Source organism: Polyodon spathula, chromosome 26, assembly GCF_017654505.1.
Source record: "Polyodon spathula isolate WHYD16114869_AA chromosome 26, ASM1765450v1, whole genome shotgun sequence".
In the NCBI taxonomy this organism is placed as follows: domain Eukaryota; kingdom Metazoa; phylum Chordata; class Actinopteri; order Acipenseriformes; family Polyodontidae; genus Polyodon; species Polyodon spathula.
The window spans coordinates 10,589,654-10,616,157 of NC_054559.1; the positions used below are offsets into that span (position 1 = coordinate 10,589,654).

The 26,504-nt window shown below is 41.0% G+C and overlaps 2 protein-coding genes across 5 annotated transcripts; one reads left to right on the forward strand and one right to left on the reverse strand.

Moving 5' to 3' along the window:
• The first annotated feature begins 699 nt into the window (after positions 1-699).
• Positions 700-21,608, forward strand: LOC121300912 (testis-expressed protein 2-like). 4 transcript variants are annotated; one of them, XM_041229893.1, is made up of 13 exons: positions 700-855; positions 1,341-1,544; positions 9,043-10,453; positions 11,813-12,013; positions 12,117-12,444; positions 12,594-12,811; positions 13,724-13,873; positions 14,942-15,041; positions 15,536-15,668; positions 18,224-18,361; positions 18,656-18,868; positions 19,243-19,363; positions 20,675-21,608. In XM_041229893.1, the coding sequence occupies exons 3-13, from the start codon at positions 9,074-9,076 to the stop codon at positions 20,837-20,839; spliced, it is 3,147 nt and encodes a 1,048-aa protein (XP_041085827.1). In that variant the 5' UTR covers positions 700-855; positions 1,341-1,544; positions 9,043-9,073; the 3' UTR covers positions 20,840-21,608. The 4 variants fall into 4 exon arrangements, with proteins under 4 accessions (XP_041085827.1, XP_041085830.1, XP_041085828.1 ...); XM_041229896.1 differs by having other exon boundaries at positions 19,230-19,363; positions 20,675-20,759; XM_041229895.1 differs by lacking the exon at positions 700-855 and adding an exon at positions 943-1,017.
• Positions 21,609-21,688: 80 nt separating this feature from the next.
• LOC121300917 (60S ribosomal protein L3-like) lies at positions 21,689-26,212 on the reverse strand. Its single transcript, XM_041229906.1, has 10 exons — positions 26,106-26,212; positions 25,222-25,414; positions 24,692-24,860; positions 24,479-24,614; positions 23,257-23,443; positions 22,924-23,084; positions 22,450-22,551; positions 22,262-22,357; positions 22,051-22,170; positions 21,689-21,818 (listed from the first exon to the last, which is right to left on the reverse strand). Exons 1-10 carry the CDS (start codon positions 26,106-26,108, stop codon positions 21,753-21,755), a joined length of 1,233 nt encoding a protein of 410 aa, XP_041085840.1. The 5' UTR covers positions 26,109-26,212; the 3' UTR covers positions 21,689-21,752.
• Between the last annotated feature and the right edge of the window lie 292 nt (positions 26,213-26,504).

The following is a 26,504-nucleotide window of genomic DNA, read 5'->3' on the forward strand; positions in this document are numbered from 1 at the left end:
TTATAGAGCAGCCCCCATTAACTCCTCAAAGCTTTGTTTCAATAAAAAAAACTTGTGCAGTTTTCTTGCTGGTTAGTGTTATTTTTTTGTTTCATTGGAAAAAAGCCATCTGAAATTACTTTTGTGGATTTGAGTTAGGAAGGCAGAAGACAGTCTTCAGTGATTTTCATCACATGTAAGAACTTGTGAATAAATATTATCAGACATGTCTCTTGCTCAGAAATGCCCATATCAAATGTCACAGCCACACCCAAGTTGCTTTTTCATCAAAGTGCCTGCAATTGTTTTGTTCTGCATGTGATATACGAGTTTAGTTCTTGGTGGAAATGATACAGGGTTGCTGCTTGCTGAGCTGTCTGTTTTGTCTGTGGTTTGATTGATCAGAGGCCCCTGATTATGCTCATGGAGGGAGTCTTAGTCCTGGAAGACAAGTAGCTGTCACTAAAATTGACACACCACCATACTCTAGTTCTTATTTGTTCTTGTATGAAAAAACATAACAAATAGACTGTGTGTCTTTAAGAGACATTAAAGGGATTGGTTTTGAGGGGAGGTGGTGAGTTGGGTTATCATTGTTAATCTGGATTAAGCAGGACGGCAGACTTCAACAGCCATCACAGGCTAGAATAATTAGAGTGGAGTAGAATGCAAGTGCAGCAGCTGCAGAGAGAGAGAGAGAGAGAGAGAGAGAGAGAGAGAGAGAGTGAGAGAGAGAGAGAGAGAGAGAGAGAGAGAGAGAGAGAGAATGCGATCTTCAGTCTCCTCGTTCAATGTTACACAAGTACCACATTCAGAAGGGAAAGAAGCAACGTGCTCTGCAGCTGTGATGAATCACTACAATACCAGCCAGTCTCTGTAAGTAGGAACTGACTCTTCTGATCTTACTCAACTGAATTTGCTGATGATCATTAAAACTAGAGTGAACTACAATGATTGTACAGAAGCAGTTTAACAAGATGGAAACAGACAAGTGCTGCTGCAGCTTCTGCATTTAGGAGTTGAAAGCCTGGAATGCAGGTGCTGTTAAATTGTTGGGGGGGGGGGGGGGGGGGGGGGGGGGGGGGGGGGGGGGGGGGGGGGGGGGGGGGGGTGGGGGGGGGGGGGGGGGGGGGGGGGGGGGGGGGGGGGGGGGGGGGGGGGGGGGGGGGGGGGGGGGGGGGGGGGGGGGGGGGGGGGGGGGGGGGGGGGGGGGGGGGGGGGGGGGGGGGGGGCAGGGGGGGGGGGGGGGCAGGGGGGGGGGAATGGGGGGGTGGGGGGGGGGGGGGGGGGGGCGTGGGGGGGGGGGCGGGGGGATAAACTCAGTTTGCTGCACTGCTTGTTGTTTTTTTTTTGATGAACAGTAGCCCCCAGCTGACTGGAATTAAGACCAGAGCCAGCTGTGCGTTTGTCAGTGGAGCAGGTTACATGGTAGATGGTGTTTGCAGAGAGCCGTTCTCAGTATAGCAGCAGGGATCCAAACAGAGTTCATGCACCTCACCTGTAACTGGGGAATCTACTGCAAAGTAAGGACAGAAGTGCACGCGCGCTGTGATGCTCATGTTCAGGTAAAGTTCACACAATTTATAACTAATTCTGAGCATAGAGTATGTATAACTTGTATTATAGATACACATTCTGTGCACACAGACCTACACATGGCAGATAATGAAAAATTATTTGATCATGTATACGTAGTAAACAATGATTAATTGTGCTTTAAAATCATCTCTCCTACAGGGGGCAGCATTATCTATTCCAGAAGTGTATCATCAAAAGCCCCTTGACCTGTTTCATGTAGTGTGAAGTAGCTGAAGGATGAAGGGGAAAAGGGGGTTCAATGTTTTTGTTTTTTGTTTCATAGGCAGGATGGGAGAGGTGGTTTTCAAGACTAGATACGCAGCGGACAGCATCGCTTAAAATAACACCTTTTTTGGCGTCGCCAGAGATTTGATCACAATACTGTTTTGTAACCTGATATCTCATCATCATCAAACTCAAATTCCAATGGTCCAATCATTGCCTCATTTTGTATTCTGATTTCCATGCGTGCACCTTATCGCTACAGTACAAAATGGCATGTTAACAAACGATGTTTCTCTTGCTACAAATAGTTGGAGACTGTTTTTGCTCCTGAAAAAAACTTGAATCAGACAAGCGTCACTGTGCAATTTTATGTTTCCCATTCTGGTGAATTTTACTCCTATACAGGTATTCATAATTCATCTAGAGCTGCTGCTGCATTTTTTGTGTGGGGGTACTGTGTTAATTTAATTTGACAGTTTATTAACATTAGTTTGTCTGTTACTTTATTATCATAGTTTATTAGCATACACTTGCTTATTGCTTTTTTCTTACTTATTCTGTTCACTTCATATGTTGATGCACATGAATCATGACAAGTAATACATATTTATTTATTTATTGATTCATAATGTGTCTGTGGTCAACTCCGTCTTAAGGAACACTTCAGCTAAGAGAACACTTTGTTTGCTTCCCAAGGGGTGTTCTCTTGGCCTGGAGTACTGTGCCATACTGATCTGTGTCATCATGTTTCTTAAAGCAATTAAATACACCTGCTATTCAGTATGTTTTGGGATTCAGGTTCTGACTTCGGGCATATTCCTAACAGAAGTATTTATTGTAGAAGCTCCAACAGGCTTTTAAATCACATAAGGCACTGATTACATTTTGAAAACCAATAACTTCCTTTAAAACATATCAACTAGCAAATGACTGTAAATACGTGTTTGAGTTTGTATCTTTTAAGTAAATCTCATTTCTTCACGTCGCTGAACTGTTCTACTCCTCTGGGATGTTGTCATTAGCACAGCCATCCCTGCTTATCAGTTATTATAAAGGCTACTTCTGGTAAGTGATTTGCCATTACACAGGGTGGATGTGAGCCACTGGCTTCTCTTTGTAGGAGTATGTCTGTGTGTGGGGGGGGGGGGGCGGGGTGTTTCAGAGGGCACTGAAATGCTCTTGCTTAGATACTGGTTTCTTATACTTCGAAGCCTGGGGCACAAGTAAACCAAGTTTTGGCACTAAAATAGCAGATCTTGTTGCATAACTGCATCTGTCACTGCTTCTATGCATATAATAATAATAATAATAATAATAATAATAATAATAATAATAATAATAATAATATTTGTGTAAAGTCAGGGATCATTAAAATGCAATATTAAAAAGGTATGTTTTAAAAGCATGTCTCCATTCATTTAGATATTGTATTTGAGTACAAGGGCAGCAGCAAATCTGCGGGTTATGTAACGAGCAACGCTCTGTAGAGCAGTCTCCCTGAAAGGCTGATGGTGACACACAGCCTAAGCTGTTTGTTATTATAAGAGATTGAGGCTTCCTGTGGCAAGTGCTTACAAGGACACTGCAAAGGATTTGGCTTCTTGTTTGTTGCTGTGAATGTTTACAATTCTCAGTACCCTGAGACAGCTTGTGCACACACACATATATATATATTTGCATTGCTGTCATTGACCCCAGTTATGCCCTTGGCGTTGGAGCACAGTACCACACCAAGGAACACCAATATTCATTAGGAAGGTCCGGTTTCTGCATCCCTGGGCACTAATCCGAGCGCTTCAGGATTTCAGGAATTAGTGTCCAATCAGGCAGAACATGACAATAAGGGAAAACAGTTGGAGGGGAGAACATCTATAAGGATTAAACAGGACTTAAACCAGAAAACAAGTGCTCTGGGACTTTGCAAACTAAGGCGGTAGAATCAGAGCTTTGGTATGATGATTTGGTATGATTATCACATAATTTTAATGGTTCATCTGGGGACTCCAACTTTCATCTATTTGGGACTGTTGCTGAGTTTGCATTAGTGTGGTTATCTATGTGGAGCAGCTGCAGTACGTGTTCCCTTTTGCATTGTGATTTTAAAATGTGCTTTCAGATAAATAATGTTTATTTATAGCAGTTTATTTTTGTCAATGCAGCATTATTTTGTGAGTTTATGTGTGTTTGGGAAATGTTTGATTAAATAGTGCTATTGATTAGGGAAATAATATGGGTCGTAAAACAAAGTTTGATTTTCAATTCAATCCTGTCACCTTTTCCTTGCTAAAATGGGCAGATTTGTTTATTGTGTTTGAAAGAATGCCATACTGTAACTGCAAATCCTTTGGTGGTGGCTTGACTTTGAATCTTGTCTTTATTTGAAGAGATTTCATTACTGCTGTGGTAGATATTGGTCTAAATTGACTGTGAAGTAAATTGAAAACAAAGCATCAGCAGGAGCTGAGCTGATTATTCCTGTAACAGGCTTGTTGACTCATCTTCATCCTAGCCAGTACATTCGGATCAGAGAGAAATTAGGACTAATCAGTCACTCCCAGCCTGGTCCTTGTGGGAGGCGGGTCCAATGTTATTGGAAGTGCCGGCATAGGGGCATTCAAGTTGGACTATGAGGAAGGCTGTGTGAAAGGCATGTTGTATCACAGCTTTAATATATCCACACAAAAGAGCGCTCGCAGGGATAAAGCAGTTTTATTGTTGATTACAGCAAATCCACTGCTGTTCCAAAAGTGGATTATATAACTGTGGAACCCTAGGAATCAAGCACACGTTGATGCACAAATTGAATGGAAACCTCATGCAGACAGACAGACAGACAGACATGAACATCAAGGCATGCAGTATCTTACACTAAGGTATTGGTTTGATACCATGTGTAATACACATAGGAGGCTGTGTGACCCAGTGGTTTAAAAAACGGGCTCATAACAGGGAGGTCCCTGGTTTAAATCCCAGCTCAGCCATTGACTCATTGTGTGACCCCAATGAAGTCACTTAACCTCCTTGTGCTCCATCTTTTGGGTGAGACGTTCTTGTAAGTGATTCTGCAGCTGATGCATGGTTCACACACCCTGGTCTCGTATCTTGTAAAGTGCTTTGTGATGGTGGTTCATTATGAAAGGCACGATATAAAAATAAGATTATTATTATTATTTATTATTATTATTATTATTATTATTATTATTATTATTATTATTAATATCATCTGATCTCTTAGATAACCCCTGTGTCAGAGTTGCAACAGATGGCAGCAGGCTGCACCAATGCTGTCATTGCAGATCCTTCCCTTTAACCAGAGTTGCAATAGTCACCTCTCTCTGCTTTGGGAAAACTTTGCCAGGTCTACCTTCTTCACGTCGATATAGTTTGTAGGATGCTTTCAGTGTTGGAAATTCAGTATTTCCCAATATGGGCATTAAATTTACAAATGAAAGGGAAATTACAATCCTTACCCATTAGCGGGTGTTGGGGCTAATTAAAGTAGCCAAATTGATAGAGACTGCCCCTTTACTTTAAATGCCTTGTATATTTCTATGCTGGAAAATTCTTATGACTGCTACCATTCCAGCAGTAAATGGTAAATATGATAGATGCAGTTTCTTGACATTTTTATAGGCATGGGAATCAATAGGCAGGCAATTTATTCTTGAGTTCTGAAGGTTCTGACTGCATATTGCCAACATTTATCAACTACCTCCCCTCGCTGATCGTTAACATTGCAACCACTTTTTAGAAATCATTTTTCATTTGTATTTGGCAGAACACCTTCCAAAGAAGAACATAAGCTCTGGACCTGAATGAGCCAAACTTTAAAAACTTTAATTACAGGTATTAGTCGGCAAAAATTGTTCTGAACATATTTGAAGAGGTATGGTTCCTTCTCGGACACAGTAACTGCTCAGCAAACACACTCGAAGCCCCTTTAGAGAGCGCAGGTATAGAGAAGTGCAGTTAAACAACACAAGAAGTCGGATTAGTCAATTAGCACAGCAGACAAAACACACGTGTGAACAAGTATTTAAAGCCAAAAAAAAAATCTCTAATTAAGTCTTACTTCAGTGCTGTAATTTTGTTTGCTATTAAAAAATATTTACATTACGTGTTGTCACACATTTACAGTGTGCTGTACTCCTCGTGTCCCAGGTTAAACTCAAAATCTTCCAGTGGTACCGGAGTTCATTCCAGACTCTCACCGCGGAGGACATCACTTTCTGGGAAAAGATCACTTGGTGATTCTGGTGCACTTTGTGTAAAGGGAACATTTCTTGGGCTTGCAGAGGTGGCTGCTGTGGCTTAGAAGAAGTCAGTGGTACTCTGCTGTTTTGCCTCTTGGACCGATTGTTGGTAGATTTCAATTTGGATAGCTAACAAGCGCTCCCAGCAGGACACCTGCCCTCTTTGCTGGCAACACACCATGGCTGTATGTAGCCCAGCCAGTGCCTCTGAGGTGGGCACACTGTGTACAATTTCATCCTGTCTGTCGTACAATGCATCGTCTGACATGTCTCCTCCTGCTGTCTTTGTAGCAGCGCTGATGACTTCAGCATCAGTGAGTTTGCCAACAGTGGGCTCATCCTGGTCCATGTCTACAAAAATGTTGAAAGCGGCTTTGTCCATACACAGTGGGAGCGGAACATTAACAAGGGCAGAGGCTGGTTGGATTTCTGGATTTGTTACATGTGTATCAACACCAAAAGTAACTCCTGCTTTCCTGTAGCAGTTAACAATTGTTGTGGGCTTCACATCTCCCCATGATTTACTGAGCATGTACAGATCATCTAGGAGATTAGCTTTCCTTGCAATTTCTGCTGCAAGTACACCTATGGGCTGCAAATGGCCCTTCAGATGTACATGGGGTGCAATAGGCTTGTTGTGTTGGGTGGGAAAAATTGTAACCTAATGTAGTTAAGCTTTCTTGCGAGCTCATGTAGATGCACAGTACAGTTATACACCAGCAGCAGAATCCTGCAGCAGCTACATCTAAGATCACTTTTCCATTCTAGCAACCACTCTTGAAAAATGAGAGATGTCATCCAAGCATTACAGGAGCTTGTGTAGGTGAACGGCAGGCAAGAAGGTCTTTTGCTCTTGCCTATAACAAGCATTTTTCTTTTCTCAGTGCTAGATGCATTGGCACAATAGTGAACCTAAATGTAGTCCTTTGCTTTTTTTCCACCAGTGATCTCCTGATCCCTCACAGCATGCCGACGATCAAGGTAGCCCCTATAGACCAGTCTCATCTACATTAAAAATGTTGTTTGCAGTGTAATTACTGATTAGACCTAGAAGGATTTCAGTTAACCAGTTCTGTGCTGCTGCTGAATCAGTATCCTGCTTTTATTCATGATGCTAACACTTAAACACTATCTGGTGTCTTTGCTTCTAGCGAGAAAGACATCCGTCATTGGTTTCAAACTCTGCGCTCCCCATCTGTACAACGATGAAACAAGCTTTTGATTTAAGCATTGGCCCTGATATAAGGCCCTGACATACACGCTCCTTTGATAACAGCCTGCTGAAACCAAATGAAAAATGCATATTCTACATTATATAAACACTTTCAGAAGATAAAAAAGCTTGGAGAGTGTATCTCTTTGATCCTTCAAGTGGGCTTCGGAACTCCAGGGAAAGCACTAGTTGAGTTAACTGTACAGGCTTTTATTTTAATCTGTCAGCACACTGGGCAATAGCCTAGCAGGCTGAATATCATTCCACTGCATCACAGGCACTGAATACTAATGGCCACTGATAAGAAAAGTAGAGCGACAACGTTTTTAAAAAGAATGGGTCACAATTACAAAGTTTTTTTTCATGAACTTGGTTCTGCATAACGTCTTACTTCACTGGTTTCAAGTAAGATAAAGGTTTGACTTCACAGATGTATTTCTCACCTGCAAGGGCTTGAAGGCTCATATTGTAAATAATCCTGGAGCTCTCTCCACACTTCCCAAGTGGTGCTCATCTGTCACAGAATATCAGGTAACTGGTGAATAATAGATATCCTAGTACAAAACATAATAGAGATTCAAACTCTGTTCAGTCTTTCAAAGCAAGCAAAAAAAAATTGAAATTAAAAATGCAAAACTACCACTATTCCCACTCATTTTGGTACTACTTTTCATCTAAGTTTGAAAAAAAACACAAATATTTATCATCACTGACTGCGAAGGAGTATTTAAAGCGTGCTTCATTTCACATGCGCCAATCAAAATGGCACAGATTTGAGGCAAGTGCTTCCATAAAGTCTTGTCTCCTCTTCAGCCCATAACCAGTTTTGACAAATCATTATTCCTCACTCTTGACATTGTATAGGACATGACATTTCTTCTTAAAGTTAGGTGTGTAGTTTTTATTTCCCAATGGAGGTCTGCAATGTATTGATGAAGACATGAACACCATTTCAATTCTTTGAGTTTTAATTGATTCCAGTATATGTAAATTAGGCGGGAACCACTTGATTCCTGACTGTTCTCAATTGAAATCTTCTGGAAAAATAGAAGAAAATAGAAACATGTTCAATCTTGCGCTGCCATCATCTTATTAGCAAGTGCTTGATTCACAATGCAAGGCCAGATGGTCTTGTCCTAGCAATTAGTAAAGACAAATAACTATGCTTTGGAAATTAGAGCATGGCACAAAAAGAACTAGCAATTATAATTAGGGTTTCAAATGCAACATACTGTATTTAGAAACTTTTTTTTTCAACCAATCAAACTGGTTCCTCTTAGCTTTCTCACTGTCCTATTTCATTTTAATTCTCTCCCCTTTGTTCTGCTGGCCTCTTGAGAACTGTGATCAGCTTCTGATCACAGGCATCTGCAGTCAAAATTAAATTAGGATCTGTTTCATTTCCAGGTCGTACCAGTTTGCTCATGCAGAATTCCATCAGTGGTTCTGGCTCATCAGAGTAGTGGCACACCAGGGTTAGCTGGTTTGGTTACTCTTTCTCTAATATAACCAAGTGAATAGAATCAGTTAAATAAAAAAGATTTGCGTGAAACTGGAACATACATGTATGGTTTAATTAATTCCTATTCATCTAAAGCAAAGAGGTGGTGTTAGCCATTTTCCCTCTGTTCCCAATCTTTTAATAATTGATGTACCGGAATATTTAATCTTATGAAAGTCACTTTTTGGGGCTTTAGAGATTATGAGCTTTAAATATAAGTTACAAGTGATTATGGTACTAACAACTGAAGAGCACATCTTACTGTCTCTTTTTTTTTTTTCGCTTTTTTTCAGGAGTAGCCATTGTGAAATGGGAATGTAACCAATGGCCGACTCTGCTGAAGACAAGCAAGTCTTAGGACTTCCCTTTGACAACCAGTCACTGCTCCCCACACTGCAAAAACCACCAGCTACCACCAACCAGGACATTGTCATCCAGCTGACCACAGCTGGCAATGAGGAAGACTGGGACAGCCTGGAGGACAATGAGCTTATCTTCTCACTGGACAAAGACGAGGATGGGGGGGCGGTCATCTTCACCACGGAAAAATCATCTTCAGAAAATGGAAAGAATGCTGAAGATGGCCTGCGCTCCACCTTCCACATGCCAACCTCTCCGCCCTCCCCTTCTGTTTCGGGGTCACTAGTGGACCTTTCCTGCTCCGCTGGCTTCTTTTTTCCACAAACTTCTCCCAGTAACACTGATAGTTCCTTGGTCCCTAAGCCATTCATGAACCTTGTCAAGTCTCTTTCCACAGAAATTGAGCCCAAGGAGGCCACCTCTCTCAAACCCCGGCCTCTGCTCAATCTTGTGAAGTCTATCTCCACAGAAATCTCACGACATGAGCCTGAAGTCACCCAGTCCAAGTCCGACTCCAAACTTAACCTCCACCTCTGGAGGCAGCTAACCCAGCCCAAGGGAAGGAATGGAGATTCAAAGACTGCTCCTCCTTCCCCCAGCATCTCGCCATCCGAGAGCAAAGGAGGATTCTTCAAGGTGCCGGAAGTCGAGGCCAAACTGGAAGACACCAAGAGGAAGTTCTCAGAGGCCATGCAGGAACCCTTCAGCATGCTGAGCAAGATCATTGGTGATGAGAATTCTGGTAGCCCAAAACAGAAGCAAGGTGCTAGCGATTCTCCTGGGCCCAGCAGTCAGACCAATGGGGATTTGGGAGGGGACATAGCTGGGAGCAAAAACTCCAGGAAAGGAGGCGAGTGCGACAGGCTGTCCATCTGTGAGACTCCTGTTAGGCATGCCAAAAGGAGCCCATCAAAGCCATGCTTGTCCCAAGAGCCAAAACGCAAACTGGGTAGCGATGGCAGCAGGTATGAGATTTGCACCTATGGAGACGTCATGCAGGTAGTAGAAATCGAACATAGTATTGAAAGCGCAAGGGTAGAAAGTGGAGAATTGTCTCCCGAATTGAGCAGAGAACTTGGTTCCTTACAGACTTCTCAACCTGTGCCAAGTAAATGTTTGTTCTGCATCGCCACGCTGGCCTACAGTTACTTCGTCCTGCCTTTGCCCTCTTACATATCGGGCCTCTGCCTGGGCCTGGCCTGCGGGGTTATGGTAGGCCTGGTGGTTATCTTGCTTCTTGCTCCTAGGAACTCAATGCACTTTGCCAGAAAGCTGCCATCAGCTCATGATTGTTTGCAGTCAGAGTTTCGTATAAAGGAGCACAAGGAGCCTGATGTACTGAAGGTAAGTTCATAGAACTGAGGGTTATATCAGTTTTAAGTAAGGTTGCCATTACACAATCATCTGTGATATCAATTTGCCATGAAGCATGGAGCATGGGCCCTTTGACTTGTTTATCTGTTAAATGGTTAAACCATTCTCTGTAACTGGTTTCTCCTTCGGATCTCACATGTCATTTCTGTTGATTTATGCCAGTACTAGGGGAAACAGTGTACCACTCTTGTTAGATTATAATTGCTAAAAAAAAAAAGATCCAAGGTCTTTTCCATGACAGACATACACACAGGAATAATGTCATTCAAACTGCTTTTTAGCTGTAATCTAGTAGCATATTTGTACCAGATATCAGCCTATTTCAGGAAGCCAGCTGCTCATTATTCTCTTTAGAAGAACTAGAGACAGGCCCTAATGTAATGCTGGCAGTAGAAGGTGATGATGGCATGCAGAAAATTAAGATAGCTTTTTTGTCAAGAATATTCTCTGTTATCCTGTAGAGTCATTTGATTATTTTTAGGTTTGTTTTTTTTTCACTTCACTTGCAACCCCACTGGAGTTGAAAGCAAGATTATATAGAGTAATGCTGTGCAAATCCAGCCCATTTGCAATTTATAACGTTAAATGATCCTTGTCTGTTATGTAACTGATCTCAGTCAGGATGCTGTGATTCTTTCTCCACAGGCTTTAAAGATTTAAAGCCCTTGTGTTCCCTATAATTATGTCATTTACATTTCAAACTGCCTGGGTCACTGTGCACACTCGTTGGGTGAGAACAGTAATTGGTAACATGTGTTAATATCTTATTTGTAGGCTTGACTCACAACCACTCTATCAATACTAGCAAGTGACCATTTCTCTTATTAAGCTGATAAGAGCTGGTAATTGTTTTCTAAAGGAAATGAGGCTGGATGGAGTCAGAAAAGTGTACCAAGTTAAAGTGCAAGGCAGTGGAGCCATTGTGGCGATAACTTTCTCTACTCTGTAAACCTTGCTTTAGCCTACCCTCAAGTGGTTCAGAAGATCACTTAGCTCAATTAGGGATGCTGCAAAGTCAGCTTGTTTTGTCATAATAAATAAGTTATTTTGACAACAGTACCTTGAATCCCAGCCAAATACACCAGCCTCGGCAGATTGTTGAAAGATGAACTCTCAACTCCAGCAGAATAAGCCAGATTGCAGGAGTGGTTGGGGGTTGGTGGCTAAGATGGCTTCAGAAACTGAATTCTGAGTTTCAAAAAGCAATGTGTGGTGTTTAACATGGGTTAGCCTGGCTCATTTAATGTGAAACTGTTATGTGATTAATGACAATGGGTGCTTTGTAAAAAAAAAATACACCCAAGTCCTCATTAAGACTTTGTGTTCCAGGGATGGATGAATGAGATGTATGTGTATGACCCAGAGACCTACCTACCCTCCCTGACTCACTCCGTCTTCATCACGCTGGAGGGTTCCACTCTCAGACTTTCCTACCCCAAGAACAACATCTCGAGGTGGGCCACCTTTGATGAGCCCCGGCATGACGCTGTGTTTGCCAGCCATCGCACAGTGAAGCTGGCCGAAAGCAAGGTTTGTCATTTACTACATGTCCTGTGCATTCTAGTCTCGTCAACACACTGCTGCATATATTAATCCATTTGTTTGCTTTCATTCTGCAATATACTTTTAACAGGTGTTTCTTGTACCCCCGGCACTGGCCCGCAAGAGAATATGGAACAAGAAGTACCCGATCTGCATTCTGTTGACTGAGCAGGAGGAGTCAAAGACAGGGAGCCAGGGTGAGAAGGAGGCAGAGGAGCAGAGAACCCAGTCTGACACCCCCAAGAGAGCCAGCCCCGAGCCATCTGCCAGACCCTCAACAGCGGAAGCCAGCCGTGGGATGCTCTACCTCTTTGGCCGCACAGGAAGGGACAAGGAGGAGTGGTTCCAACACTTCCAGACTGCCTCCAGATCTGTCTCCAAGGACAAGGAGAACTCCAGTAGATGTGGCTCCAAGTTTGGTAAGGTGCAGGAGGAATTCTTGCATAATATTTGCCTGTAGTTTTCCTCTTAACATTTGTTTTCCTCTCTATATAGAGTCAGATGTTGTTTGTGGTTTAGTCCACTTCTGTGATTCTCATTAATATGCAATACTGTGTGTGTATGTCAGGTGTGTCAGGCCAGGTGTTGTACAGCGGCGGCTCCAGCAGGGGGAGCACTGAGGACATAGCCTCCCTGTTCCGACTCAGGGACCTGGCTGGGAGTGTGCGGCAGAAGATCCTTCTGGACTACAATACCTACATGGCTCACTTCATCCTGTCAGAGAGCTCCAGTCCACTACTCAGCCCCTGTCACAGTGCAGCCAGCAGCCCCAACGTCAAGAGGAAGGTACTAAGCATGTTGTTGTTTTTTATTTTTTATTATGAACTGTTTTTTCAGACTTTTCACTAATGGGTTAGTCACTGTTAGTTTATCATTACCTGTGTTTTATGACACAGGTTGATGTCTACTTACTAGTATATCCTTAAAGTGCTACAATTTGACTTAGAATAAACTCTCAGGCTACTTGAGAAACCATTTTGAAACTCCATTTCGTTCTTTTCTATTTGTTTCTCGTACTTAGTTGAACTTGAAAAACTGAAAAACTGAGATGAAAATGCCGATCTGCATTTAGATTGCAGTATTTATATTTTAAGGATTTGCTTATTTCAATGAACCAGATAGAATTATTAGCAAAACACTGGGGTGATTTTTTTTTTATGATCAAGTATTCAAGGACAGGCTGTTCAGTCACTGCTCGGGAGAGTGGAGATAATTTAATAGTTCAATTTGAATGAAAACCTACAGCAGTCTGGAGTGCTGAATTTCAGCTGAAGATAATTTGCTGTCTGTCACGCTGGGTGGCTGCAGTTGAAGTGTGATAGACTAAAATTTGCTTCAACATCACCAGACTGTTAACTGGAAAACATGTATTGGATAGAATGCCAAAGGCTCCTGTAAAATAAAGTTTGGAGGTGACATCAAAGTTTGCTGAGGTGTTTCTCAGCTCTGACTGCATGTTTTTTGTTTTGTTTTTTTGTATTCAGAAGCAGGTTAACATGTTTTCTGGACAGTCTTTCAACTAAACAGACTTGCTCCTGGTGTTTCTGGCAAAGAGAGGACATGTAAACAATATCAACAACAAATCTGAACCCCTGCTCTTGTTATAGCAGGAGATGCATGTTTTGATTTTAACTACATGAAACTTATTGTACTTGTTCCCTGTAGAACCCTATGTACTCTGTTCATCTTTCCTTACAGTTCCCCAGAGACCAGCTAGGGGGCAGCAGCGAGGCTCAACCAGCTTGGATCAATGCTTTGATTGGACGTATCTTCTGGGACTTCCTGAGGGAGAAGTATTGGGCAGACCAAGTGGCATACAAGATCCAAAAGAAGCTGAGCAAAATTAAGGTGTGATCAGGAGCAGACCTCCCTATGCCTTATCCTCAGGCTTGTATAGGAATAAAATAGCTTCATTTTGTGCTGTAGCATATATTAGAAATATAGGCTGTAGTACTTTAGTACAGTATTCTCAGGAGTCTTTTTTATCATTTGTAAAATATATTTTACTCTTTTTTTTACTATTTCCACTAAAATATACACAGAGCAACAAAAATAAATCTATTGTGGTTGAAACAACTTTGTCTTTGATTTTACTTTTTGCCACACAGTGGCTGAATTGTGTTATTATTTCAGCATTAAAAATATAAAAAGCATTACAAAATACAAATTATTGTTTTTCAGAGTTGGTCTTTAACTAAATAAATCTGTGTTGTACCATGGTGTGACAGGATGGCTGGGTGGACAGAGACTCTGAGACAGTAAAACTGTAGTTAAAGCATTGCTGCGCTGTTTAATAAACAAAAGGCAATCAAAAAGTCAAACAAAACACTGCTCACAGAGCCAAAAATAAAAGATCAAACAAAAACAAAACAAACCCCAAAACACCTCCACCAAACAAACCCATTTTCCCTTTTTTATAGCATGTGGCTGGCGCCTAATTATCAATTATTCAATTATCTCCAGCCACATTCTCACATGTATTTAGAAATGGATAGGAAATTAACCCCATCCCTGCCAACCTACCCAAATCACCACACAACAATATTATTACAGACAAGGCCCTGCCCTGCCACACATGGCAATTCCGAATATCTAGTGCCTGCCTGTCTCATTAGATCAATCAGGCCCAAAACACATCCTTTTGTTTTAGCAGTTTCAGCCTTGTACAACTTGGCTCTCCATAGGCTGTTGTTAGAGAAACTGAACAAGCTGTTAACAGGTTTGCTCTAGGCTGTGATCTGCACTGACAACTTGTGAATGACTTGTAGACAGTGAAAGACACAAACCCAGGGAGTCTGTAGGGATAGTTTGGTCTTGTCAAACTCTGTATCTTATCTTTTTTTGTAAAATATTGTAAGGTATATAGTAATGTCATAATGACCTTGTATACTGTGTTTATTTTTTGTTGCCCTGCAGTTACCTTACTTTATGAATGAGCTGACCCTAACGGAACTGGACATGGGAACCTCTTTGCCTCAGATCCTGAGTACCTCGAAGCCCTCTGTCAACCACAGAGGTAAGGCTAGAAAAAATTTCAAAGAACATATAGAAAAAAAATCTGAGCGACACGGATCCAGCAGCTTTTACATTTTTCTGACATCCGATGAAAACTTATCATGCCAGCATGGCCCTCGTTGGGAGCTGTTTTGTGCTTTTATCTCCAGCCCGCTTCGTGCTTTCTATTCCTGTTCTGCTGTTCAGTGTAGTGTAATCATGTATGGATAACACATCTCAGGTCCTAAAACATTTTTAGTCATGTTTCAGTTTGATTGACTCGAATGTTCTCTATAATTCAATCTGACTTTTCTTCAAAAAGAAAATTTTATCAATATCAAACTGAATTTAGGTCATAAAAACAAGTAAACAGCTCATGAGCTAAATTCAAATGTAAGTTTCCTAAATGCACATACAATGCAGAGGAAGTGCATGCATCCTGTATTATGGTGTGCATATTTATTATTGTATGTTTTCTATTTAGTAATGATCCTAGATGACCTTCTTCTGTTTCAGGTCTGTGGATGAACCTTGAGGTGACCTATAACGGAATGCTGCAGATGACTCTGGAGACCAAGATGAACTTGTGCAAGCTAGGGAAAGAAGCCATGGAGGATGGAGACGGCATGCTGGAGCCTGGGAGGGAGAGGTAGGGATTGGGGCATTTCCATATCACACTACATACAGTATCCATTCCATCTGCAACCTCCATTTGTGAATGACGTCTGTGCTTTCCACACATATTACAGTTGGCCCATCTTTATCGTGACACCTCGGGAGATGTAAAAATATCCCAAATAAGCAGCTGCCCCAATTAAATGAGAGGCATTTGAGATGGCCTTAGTCACAAACTTTTGTTTCTAAATGAAAAGAAAAATATTTAAATCACGTTACATTATGATTAAACGTTAAATATATACTTTAAAAAATGTTTTGTTTTTAATTCCGAAACAAAACAAATCGCTGTTTTTTATTTCTACATGAAATGAAAAAGAATGAAATCACATCTTATCGCAAGGTGAGGCACCTGCGATGTTGACACGCCAACTTTCTTTGCAACAGCAGCCTGAGAAACCACAGGAGACTCCAGAGTTCAACGTGGTTTATGCAATTTACTCAACTCACAGTGTAATCACGTACTCACTGCACTGTGCTACGCGAGCTGTCTTGCTCTGAAAAGCAATCTCTGTTCATCATTTGCAAGTACTGTATCCCAATTAAACAAAGTGACGTTCCAATTAAATGACATACATAGCATTAAGAAAACACGTCTCCCAGAGTTGTATGCAGTTTAAGTCGAAATCCTAATTATCAGTATACCGATAATCAGCGCCGACTGTACCTCTGTGTTATTTACTTTGATATTTATATGGATAAGCCTGCCTCCAGTGCTTTCAGCATTCAAACTGGTTACTGAGATCCTTTTGAAAAAACATCTTGAGTTTAAGTGCAGCAGACGGGCATGGGGAGGCATGCTGCGTGTTCTAGAAATGTCAGCTGACTGTCTGCTTGGGTTAGCTTTGCCCAGAGCTCCCATAGCAGTCAGAACAGGGGCACCGTAGGCCAGTGTGGATCGTGGGTGGAGGCAAAAGCTATGTCAGTGTGCGTTAATCCCTCAGTGAGGTTTACAGACTTTGTTATTCAACAGTATTTAGCCATTGTCATACCATAGCACTTGTCCCCAACTTCGAATAGGTTTATGTAACATTTCTGATGACATGGCAAAAACAACAACAAACAAACATAAGCATTCTGGCACATTAGTTTCAACGTAAGGACCTGTACTTAAGTAGCTGCTTCCCCTTTGTACTGCCAAACTCCCTCCCTGTGATCAGGACGGTGCCACGCTCTATCCAATCGCTGTGTGCCCCACACTGATCACAATATATTTCTTTAGCAGTCTTGCAACCATGCCCTTTCTCCAAGATGGGTGACTTCCAGTTCTGTCCTACCATCGAGTCACCATCTCTGTGAAATTGTACCACCAAGGTTACTTAGCGCCCTTCCTGGTCGGGAAGTAGACTTACAGCTCACATTACCTCTCTCCTCATCACACTTCTATAAATTAGTTATGTGCTTTACAGATGGGGTTACGTGGCTTGCTAATCCTTTAATGCTCTTTACCGTTTGGGGTATTTGATAAGCAGTTTATAAAGCTTACTAATCATCTTATATGATTTATTACTTGAGATGCACTCTTTTGTTTGTAAATGTTTACTGTAGTTCATTACTTTCTATTTATGTTTCGTAGTACAGTATTGATAAATTCCACCCACAGTTCAACAATGGTTCTGTATAGATACAAATTATATAGGAAAATATTATAAATGAGATCAGATAGTACATTTTATTCTTAAATTGTGTTCCCATCAATTTACATGGGAATGGGTCAGATTGTAGTTGTGGTATTTTTTTTATTGTGAATTTCACTCTGTACAAACACCTTTATGTGGATCTTATTCTGTAAATGAGACTGATACACACTGTTTTGTGAATCCTTAATCCTGTCACAGTAATTATATAACATCAATAAATGAATAGACACTGGGGACTAGGTAGAATAAATCCCCCTGCAGTGCCCTGAATATATTAATCTAGCAGGAGCCAGTTTGAGTCCCTGGTACCTGTTTGTTATGCATTCAGGTCAGTTGGACCTTGGGGATGTAAGACTTGGTGTTGTGTGTTATCCAATAGTGCTGTCCTGTTCAGTAACAGTACAGCCAGCTGCTGGCATCACGGCAAACAGACAGGGGTATCATCAGCTGGGCTCCCACATGCTGATATTATTGAACTCTTACAGTCACAGCTGGGAACTTTTACTGTTTCTTCTTCATCGTTTCATAAGAAATTATGTACAACCAACTGCTTATGATAAAGATGTAATTCCATAAAGGGGTTTTCTGGTGACAAACCAAAAAGTTGCATAGCAATGTCACCTGAGCTTTGCCTGAACTCTCAATCGTTAAACCTGAGAAAAAATCCAACCAGACAACACTGTTTCATTAGCTTAACTCCAATTTATATTTCCATTGAAGCCACATAGCAAAGCCAAGCATAGACCACAACTGTGGAAAACTACGGAATCTTACATAAATCTTTGATTTATGTTTACAACAGTCCTTTGTTTCTGAAAAATATGATAGCTGATTTACTTAGGTTATTTTAGATTTTTCTGAGCTGTTCTATTGCGCTGTTGGTTCACAGGTCAAAACCGCGAGTCCTCCTATTGGCGGACAGTGATGAGGAATCTTCAAGCGCTGGCTCTTCTGACGAAGAAGAAGATCCACCCACCGAGCCGCAATGGATTCTAGGAGACAAGGCCACACCCACTGGCACTGAAAGGTAAAGAGTTTTACTAACTTTATAAAAAAAAAATTGCATTAATCAGCCACCAGGAGTTTTAGCAGAGCTTGATTAACCTGTATGCACATTTTATTCTTCCAATCCACATCGCAGTTCAACGAAAATAGAAATTTAGACCCACAAACAATTTCAGTCTGATATACACTGTTAAGGCAGCAGTACTGTCACAGATTTAAAAAAAATCAGTAAAAGCTGAGGATATCTAGAATGATTCAATATATTCTTCTGTGACTGAAATTCCAAACAAAATGTGCCTGTTTGTTCCTGGTTTAGCCACGTAGGCGGTAACAGTACAAGCCGGAAGATCCTCCGCTTTGTGGATAAAATAGCCAAGTCTAAATACTTCCAGAAGGCCACGGAGAACGAATTCATCAAGAAGAAGATCGAGGAGGTGTCCAACACTCCCTTGCTGCTCACCGTGGAGGTGCAGGAGCTGTCGGGGACGCTCGCTGTCAACATCCCACCCCCCCCTACTGACCGGTTATGGTACGTCCCGAAACGTAATCCCATCCCCTTAGCTCACAAGCTTGGGCTCCTGATTTGGGCTGTGCTGTTATGCCATGACCTCCAGCACTATGCAATCTCGATGCTGTTTTTCCAGCATTACAAACTATGTGAAGTAACTAACAGTAGTATACTACGGTTGTACCTGTTTTGGTGATGTTCCTTTTCTGAGTGGTAACACACTGCCAAGGTATGATGAGAGAACCTTATGGCTGGGCAAGTCGAGCTGCTCATTTAAGTCACCCAGTATCTTGTTCATGTCGGAAAAGAATGGTGCCTGTAAATCCTAGAGAGTCTTAACCAGGAAAGGATGGAATAAGGAGACTTTGTAACGAGGCGTTAGCTCTTTTCTCCAGGTACAGTTTCCAGATCCCCCCAAGACTGGACCTGAAGGTGAGGCCCAAGCTGGGCGAGAGGGAAGTGACCTTCTCCCATGTCACAGAGTGGATAGAGAAGAAACTCCAGCATGAATTTCAGGTGAGAATAACAATTACCTGCATGTTTGTTTAAGGCTAAATAAATAATTAACAAAGATATCAAGCAAGCGTGAAAGCACAACAGCACCCTCTGCTGTTATTATTGGATTTTTTTCTAACTCTGATTAAGCAGTAGCAGTATTAAAATAGAAATCGTTGGAGCTTAACTACATCTTTCTAAAAAAAAAGATATAGAAAGTCTCGAGTTATAGTTATAGCATTGGGTTTTATTGTGACACTACTCTAAAGAGCATTGCATTATTAAATAAATAACATGTGTTATACTTTATAAGAGAGATGATTGTCACCTCAGTTAAAGCAACTGTGGTGTGCAATCATTCCTCAAGCTGTTGAGATAAAGGAGTATAAACTACAGGGCTTACATGCCCAAGACCTGTGTTTGGCAGAGCTAGGATTGCCTGGCTGCATTTCTAACTGTGATTAAAGAGAACTCGATTGAAGCCTTTTGTTTAATAGGCACAGTATATAAAAGCTCCTAAAGCAACACTAAATCACTTGACAGCCACACACCTCTGCAAGGTTGGGTACACCCATTTCTCTCTCATGCTGTGTTTTTATTTTCCTAAAACCGGTTCTGGAAACCATTCCTATCTTTTCATAGCTAATGGAATCTGTACCGTCCCTCTCTGTGTACTGTACAGTGTGTTTACTGTATGTCAAGATTTCTTTGTAGCTGAAATGACGTACAGCATAGCACCATCATGGCCCATGAAGTTCCACAGGTGAATTACATGCAGTCCTAATAAAGTCTGGCTAAATATTGCCTTTGAAGAGTGTTTTTAATATGAAAACTCCATTTTAGACATGGTCTGAAAATTAGACATTATGTGTTATAATAAAAAGCAGTGTTTTTTTCAATGATAATCATTTGACTAGAAGTGTTACTTAATGTCTTCAGTTTTGTCAGCGTTACATTGAGGAGGACATTGAGAACCACTTCTTGTCAAAACCGCTGTTAGTGAATTTAATATGTTTGCTTTAGTATTTATAAATTTAGCTCTATTGAGTGTTTTAATAGTTATGGATGATTATTTCCAGAAACGTACTCCAACTAGAGGCCATTCATAAAAAGACCACACAGCGAATACTTCTAGTCTATTTTAATGTACATGTTTGAAGAATTAAATAAACCTCAACACAAGCTTACATTTATCCCACAGATCTAAAGAGAAGAACACATATAAACTCGTAAAACAGCAGGATTTATTTTAAGCAGTAATGTTGGTTTTAATTGTATTCGTTCTAATTGTAATTATTATCTATCTTTTTATCTACAAAAAAACAAAAACAGAAAGTGTTTGTGATGCCAAACATGGATGACCTATACCTTCCCATCATGCACTCTGGCATGGACAATCTGGTGCAGTCCTGGCAATCTCCAGCAGAGCCTTCAAGACAGCCTTCTGAAGAGTCTCTGGAGAAAACAGAACCCCTAGCATCATCTGCTGCTGAATAACATGCATGAGCTACCAAGACTTTTTATATACACAAGGCAGCTGTGGGTGTGGCACAAGAACCTACAAAGCACACTAAGAGTACTGTACAGAACTGAACTTAGCTTCTTGTTTCAGACTGATTTTAAATTCTGAAATACATTTCTGTAAAAAAAGAAAATTAAGAAATGTACGTGCCATAAAAATATATCGGACTGCTTGGATATTTTTACCAACTTGTTATATGCATCTTGTTAAGACTTATAGAATCTCCTTACCTTAGCAATGTACTGTTTCCTTGTAAAGTGCTCTTGCAAACACAATGGTAACCAACCATCTATTGCACAAAGCTATCAAAGGAAATTCCAATAGAAGCTTTTCTTGTACACTACTACCATATGCATCAACCCCACAGATTTCCCCACATGCAAATAAAATAGAGATTAGAGAAAATACAACCTAACTGGAATTATGAAATTGCAAAGCTATAGAAAAACTGGCTCCATTTTCAGAAAAGAATGACTGAGTTCTAGCAGCAGTTTTGGATATCAGTAGATTAGGCCTGTTGAAATCACTCTCCTAAAATAAACTTGTCAGTAGTAGGAATGGCTAGTCATGGACTATATTAAGATTATTTTTGATGTCTTATATAAATTGTGATGTTCCCGAAGACTGCAGCTTGCTGAAAATTGATGGGTAAGTGCATGTTTTTAACACTGACTTTATTCTGTGTTTTGTCTCCCAAATGTTAATAAACAGAACACATATTTGCTGTGCATTTTTTTTCCATCTCTGGTAAGCTGCCATGCTGTTGACTTTACACTCTTAAAACAACTGAGGCAATTATTTTGAAGCAAATGACCGCACAACACTGACGTTTATCATTGGTTTTATTGCCAAGCAATGCAGTAATAGCACAGTGCTGGGCTGCCCCTTCTAGGGACCCCCTGTCTCTTCATGAACCTCTGGGATCTTCTTCAGAAGGTCCTTCTTGAGAGGACCCTAGAAAAGTGGCAATGAACAAAGAGTTAGAAAAAGCATTGCATTCCAAAGGATCTCCATTGCGCATATAAACTTTTGATATGTCCCCCTATTTGTTCCTCTATCCTCATCACTCTCCCACCTGCTGTAACAGACAGCTGGTCCTGATTGGTTGTATCCAAAGTGAGCAAGGCTAACAGATACCTTAATGGTTAGTTGGTGTTTATAGGGAGCTGGTGTGATCTCCACTTACCATGAAGGCTCTCTTCTCCTGCGCTGTCTGGAAGCGCCCGTAGCCGAACTTGGAGGAGGTGTCGATGTACTTCAGCTCAATAGGCTCCAGGTCCTTGCGGCTGGTATGCACGAGGAGGGACTGGAAACAAGAGCAGATGAGGACAGTGAGTAATTCTGTGCACTGGAGGGTGCTGACCATAGGCTCATACCTATTGCAAGAGTCCACTTGCCTTCCGGAGTGTTAGGACACGCTTCTTGGTCCCCACGACGCAGCCCTTCAGCATGAGGAAATCATTGTTGACTTCCCCGTAATGGGGAAAGCCTCCCTGAAACAAAGAAAGAGGAGAAGAGAAGGCTGGGACAACGGCTGCCAGGAAATAGAGAGATATTGAGTCGAAATGAAAGAAGGGCCCCATACCATGGGGGTGATTGTCTTCTCTGTGGTGTCGTAGTTAGTGGAGGCGTTGTTCTTCACCACTTTGCCATCCTGTGTATGAGTACCTTTGCCGATGCGGTAAATCTGATAATCCAGGACAAAGAAAGGGAATGAGAGGGGGGGGGGGGGGGGCCTTAAAAATAATTACCGGTATTAATTTTCATAATTTAAATAGTATTATTATAATCAAATCTACTCTTCTTATTATTAGTTTTAATACTAGTAAGGTAGAGTTGGGTAGAACTGGAGATATGAGGATGAAGTACTGTTCAGGATGATCCTTACGGAATCCCCTGACAGAAACAGTAGGTTGTGAACGTATAGTGTACGCATCTACAGTATCTTGGTACATTGATGATTTGTGTATTCATCAATAGATGTCTGGCGGTGTGCATTCTGCAAAATTTAACACGGAGAATGAACTATAGGACAGTAATAAAGACATCTTCAGAATACCTTCTTGTTCAGCTCAGTGCGGTGGTGGTAGCCCTTCTGGCCAGCACGGGCGATGGTGTATGACACGCGGGCCGGGTGCCAGGCTCCAATGCACGCCACCTTCCTCAAGCCTTTGTGGGTCTTCCGGGGCAGCTTCTTAACGTGCCAGCGACTCGTCACCCCTGGGTGTGCAAGAACAAAGAACGTGAGCCCTTTCTAAACAGTGACGAAAGTATCTGTTGCAAAGAGCACATCTAATTGAAAACGCTTTCAGGTCGGCTGAACAAAAGTAATCAAAGCTGAAACGCTGAAATCTCGCTCTGCTGGTATGAGAGATGTCAATGCCGGGTCTACCTTTCATGCCCCGGCCCTTGGTGACCCCGATAACATCAATCATCTCATCCTGGGTGAAGACAGAGGACACGGGGACCTGCTTCTCCAGATGCTCGTAAGCCCAGTCCACTTTCTCCGCCACTGAGCCCCCATTCAGCTGGATCTCCATCACATGGGCCTTTTTCTGACGAAACGGCAGCAAGTGCATCTACAGCAAGGACAGAGTCAGGTAGCAGCGCGGAAGTTGCTTTCTTGCAACTTCCACCCCTCCCTGAAATGACTGTACAATTGAAACTATTGTTTGGGTTAGGGTTTTCAGTATGCAATGCCCCACAGCCATGTTAAATATTATTTGGGTGATTTGGATCACAATTACTTTTCTTCCATTCCACAATGGCTGGACACACTAGTTTAGAAGATCAACATTCTGCTAGTTTCTTATTTATGTAATCAATACTATGACCATATTAATGAGCTCACTGGTAACTATATCTACTGTATATAACAATGGTTTTGCATTTTGTATGTTTTTTTGTCTTAAGTATTAAACAGTGAGAATTGTTGTAAGCAGTTTTCTTTAACATTAAATGTTAATGTCATTTTTGGTTAACATCAAGAACAAGGGTCCAGGGTACAGGTTATTACATATGCTTCAGTATTTAGTGTACAGTGTACATAAATTATTTAATTAGCATTTCCCTGTTTCTCAGCGCAATGTTTTGCAACCATCACAGCTTTAACTGGATTATTTTTATTTTAACTTAAATTGGACCCAAGGCAGTTTCCGTAATATAACTTGCCAGATCCTCCTGCATATAACCTGTTCCAGTTTATTTTTAAACTGCCATTTGAAACCTCATGCTCATTACAGCTATCAGTTGCTGTCGAGATATTCATGTTTAAGGCAGACATGTTCTCTCAAGTACATTAAAACATTAAAAAAATAATAATAATGTAGTTCTAATACCGACTAGGCTCCCCATTCAATTTTGATCAGGTTTTTAGCCCTCATTTCTTGTAATGATGTTCATAGTGGTAGATCTGGAACATGAAGCAGTTTGCTTCATTTTGCTCTTGGATCATGGATTTTTTACTTTGGTGATGTCAAGGATACTGGAATGACAAGTCTATGTAAGAGTGAGTGAGCCTGTGTGAGACATCCATAACTTTAAAACACTCAACCAAAACTTAGAGGTTAAACTTTTCAGAAAAGAAGACTGAGGGTTCCGATCCAAAGTCTTACCTGGGTGTGAGTAATGACCCGGATCACTGCGCAGAATTTCTTCATGGAATCAAAATCCTTCTCCAGGTGTTTCTTCCCCATTTCATCCTGCCATTTCTTGCAGTACTTGCTAAAGGCCTTCTTCTTGCTCTTGTACCTGAAATACAGTTCAGTTTTAGAGGACTCATACAACACTACAGCATTGTGAAATCTAGTGAGCCCAGCTCTTCGCACCAGTTCCTGTAGAACCGACGCTTGCACTCGTCACTGATGTGCTCCGCGAAAATGGTCTTGAAATTCCGGAGTCCATGAGGAGTCTCAATGTATCCCACAATCCCAACAATCACCAAGGGGGGAGTCTCCAGGATGGTCACTGCTTCCACCGTCTCTCTCTTGGACACCTCTATGAAGCAAACAATAAAAGAGACAAATTCCCACAGAGTCAGGGTAGTCATGTAACTGCTAACGAGAGGTAGTGGGGGTCTATTATTTAGTCAACTTGCCAAAATGTACATTAAATAAAAAAATTAAAAAAAAACATTTAAAAAATGTCTCTCTGAAATAAACGTCTCATTTTAATGCATCTGTACACATGTTATGCTGTTTGCATTAAAACAGCTATTGTACCATTACTATACAATTTAAAACTTTTAAAAGAGAGGATTCAATAACATCGTCAGTCTACTTGATAACATTACATAGTGCAGAAATGTGACATCCTGTTAACAGTGAAACTCATCACATGTTTGGAAACAAACACACACTTAGCCCAGTCCTGTGCACTTCTCGAAGGGTGTGGGTCATCCCAGCCTTGTAGCCCAGGAAGGCAGTGAGGTGGACAGGCTTGCTGGGGTCATCCTTGGGCCAGCTGTGGACCTTGCCTCGGTGCCGACGGCTTCTCTTGTGGGGCAAGAAGCCCATGTGTCCATGACGGGGAGCTGAGAACTTGCGGTGTGACTGTATACGAGAGACAGAGACACAGGGATGGACAGTATTCAATTTATTAGACAAAACAATGGTTGTCTGACACCAGGAAACAAGAAAACAGTGCAATTAATGATCTGATTCAATTTCTCCTTTCAAAATCACCAAGCATAAATGAATATATCTTTAATTTAAAATTAATCCAATCTTTAATTTAAAATTACCCATTATACAATAGTTATAATGAATTTATATGTACATTTTCATTCTTGAAAAACAACGAGTTTACTGCACTGTGTTTATTTTATTTCTATGCAGCTGAAGAAGGGCAAAACAGACTGTGACACTTATTATATATATATATATATATCTATATATATATATATATATATATATATATATATATATATATATATATATATATATATATATATATATGTGATAAATCATCTCTTTAATTAAACTGAATGACTAATATCTATAAATAAATTATTATTATATAAAAAATTTCTTTTGCCGCAATAGCTGGAAAAGACCTTTTCAGTCTCACTCACACAGTAACACGTGTTGTGGATCATCGGCCTCAATCAATGACATATCATACATATTATATATCATACATGTTTGACGACATACAGAGGAACACTGTTGTAATCACATACTAAGACTGCATGAGTAAATAATTAAGGTATTGTTTTAATTAAATATATTAAGGAGTACTAACCATGGGACTTCACTGTGTCGAAGTTGATGGCAGAAAGCGGCAGGAATAAATGCTGATATAAATTCATACTTAAGATGTTGCTCAATCTGGAGACACTAATTTAGTCTCTGGCCTGCTTCTGATAGTATTAGTTACATGCCAGAGGGAATATTGCCCAGGTTTGACAGCACACAGGAGCAGATGGGAAAACGAGGCAGGTGCTCCCAACTAAATCAACGGAACAGGCAGAAACGTTAGCTGATTACAGTGTAATGAGGCACTGCATTGACATTGCTCAATACATGATATACTAGTATATTAGCTGCACAGTTATTAAAATGTGCCTGTTCCCGGAAACTATAATAATGATGTACTTTAGTTAGAGAGGTAGAGCATTGTTATTTATTTCATGGTGCTACA

Bases quoted from the DNA above. Each gene is read 5' to 3' on its own strand.
- LOC121300912 (XM_041229893.1), top strand. From the start codon at position 9,074: ATGGCCGACTCTGCTGAAGACAAGCAAGTCTTAGGACTTCCCTTTGAC. The intron at 18,362-18,655 runs GTAAAGAGTTTT...TTCCTGGTTTAG, and splicing joins ACACCCACTGGCACTGAAAG to CCACGTAGGCGGTAACAGTA. The intron at 19,364-20,674 runs GTGAGAATAACA...AAACAAAAACAG, and splicing joins AACTCCAGCATGAATTTCAG to AAAGTGTTTGTGATGCCAAA.
- LOC121300917 (XM_041229906.1), bottom strand. The intron at 22,552-22,923 runs GTATTCTGAAGA...CTGGATTATCAG, and splicing joins GCACTGAGCTGAACAAGAAG to ATTTACCGCATCGGCAAAGG. The intron at 22,358-22,449 runs GTATGGGGCCCT...TCTTTGTTTCAG, and splicing joins AGAAGACAATCACCCCCATG to GGAGGCTTTCCCCATTACGG.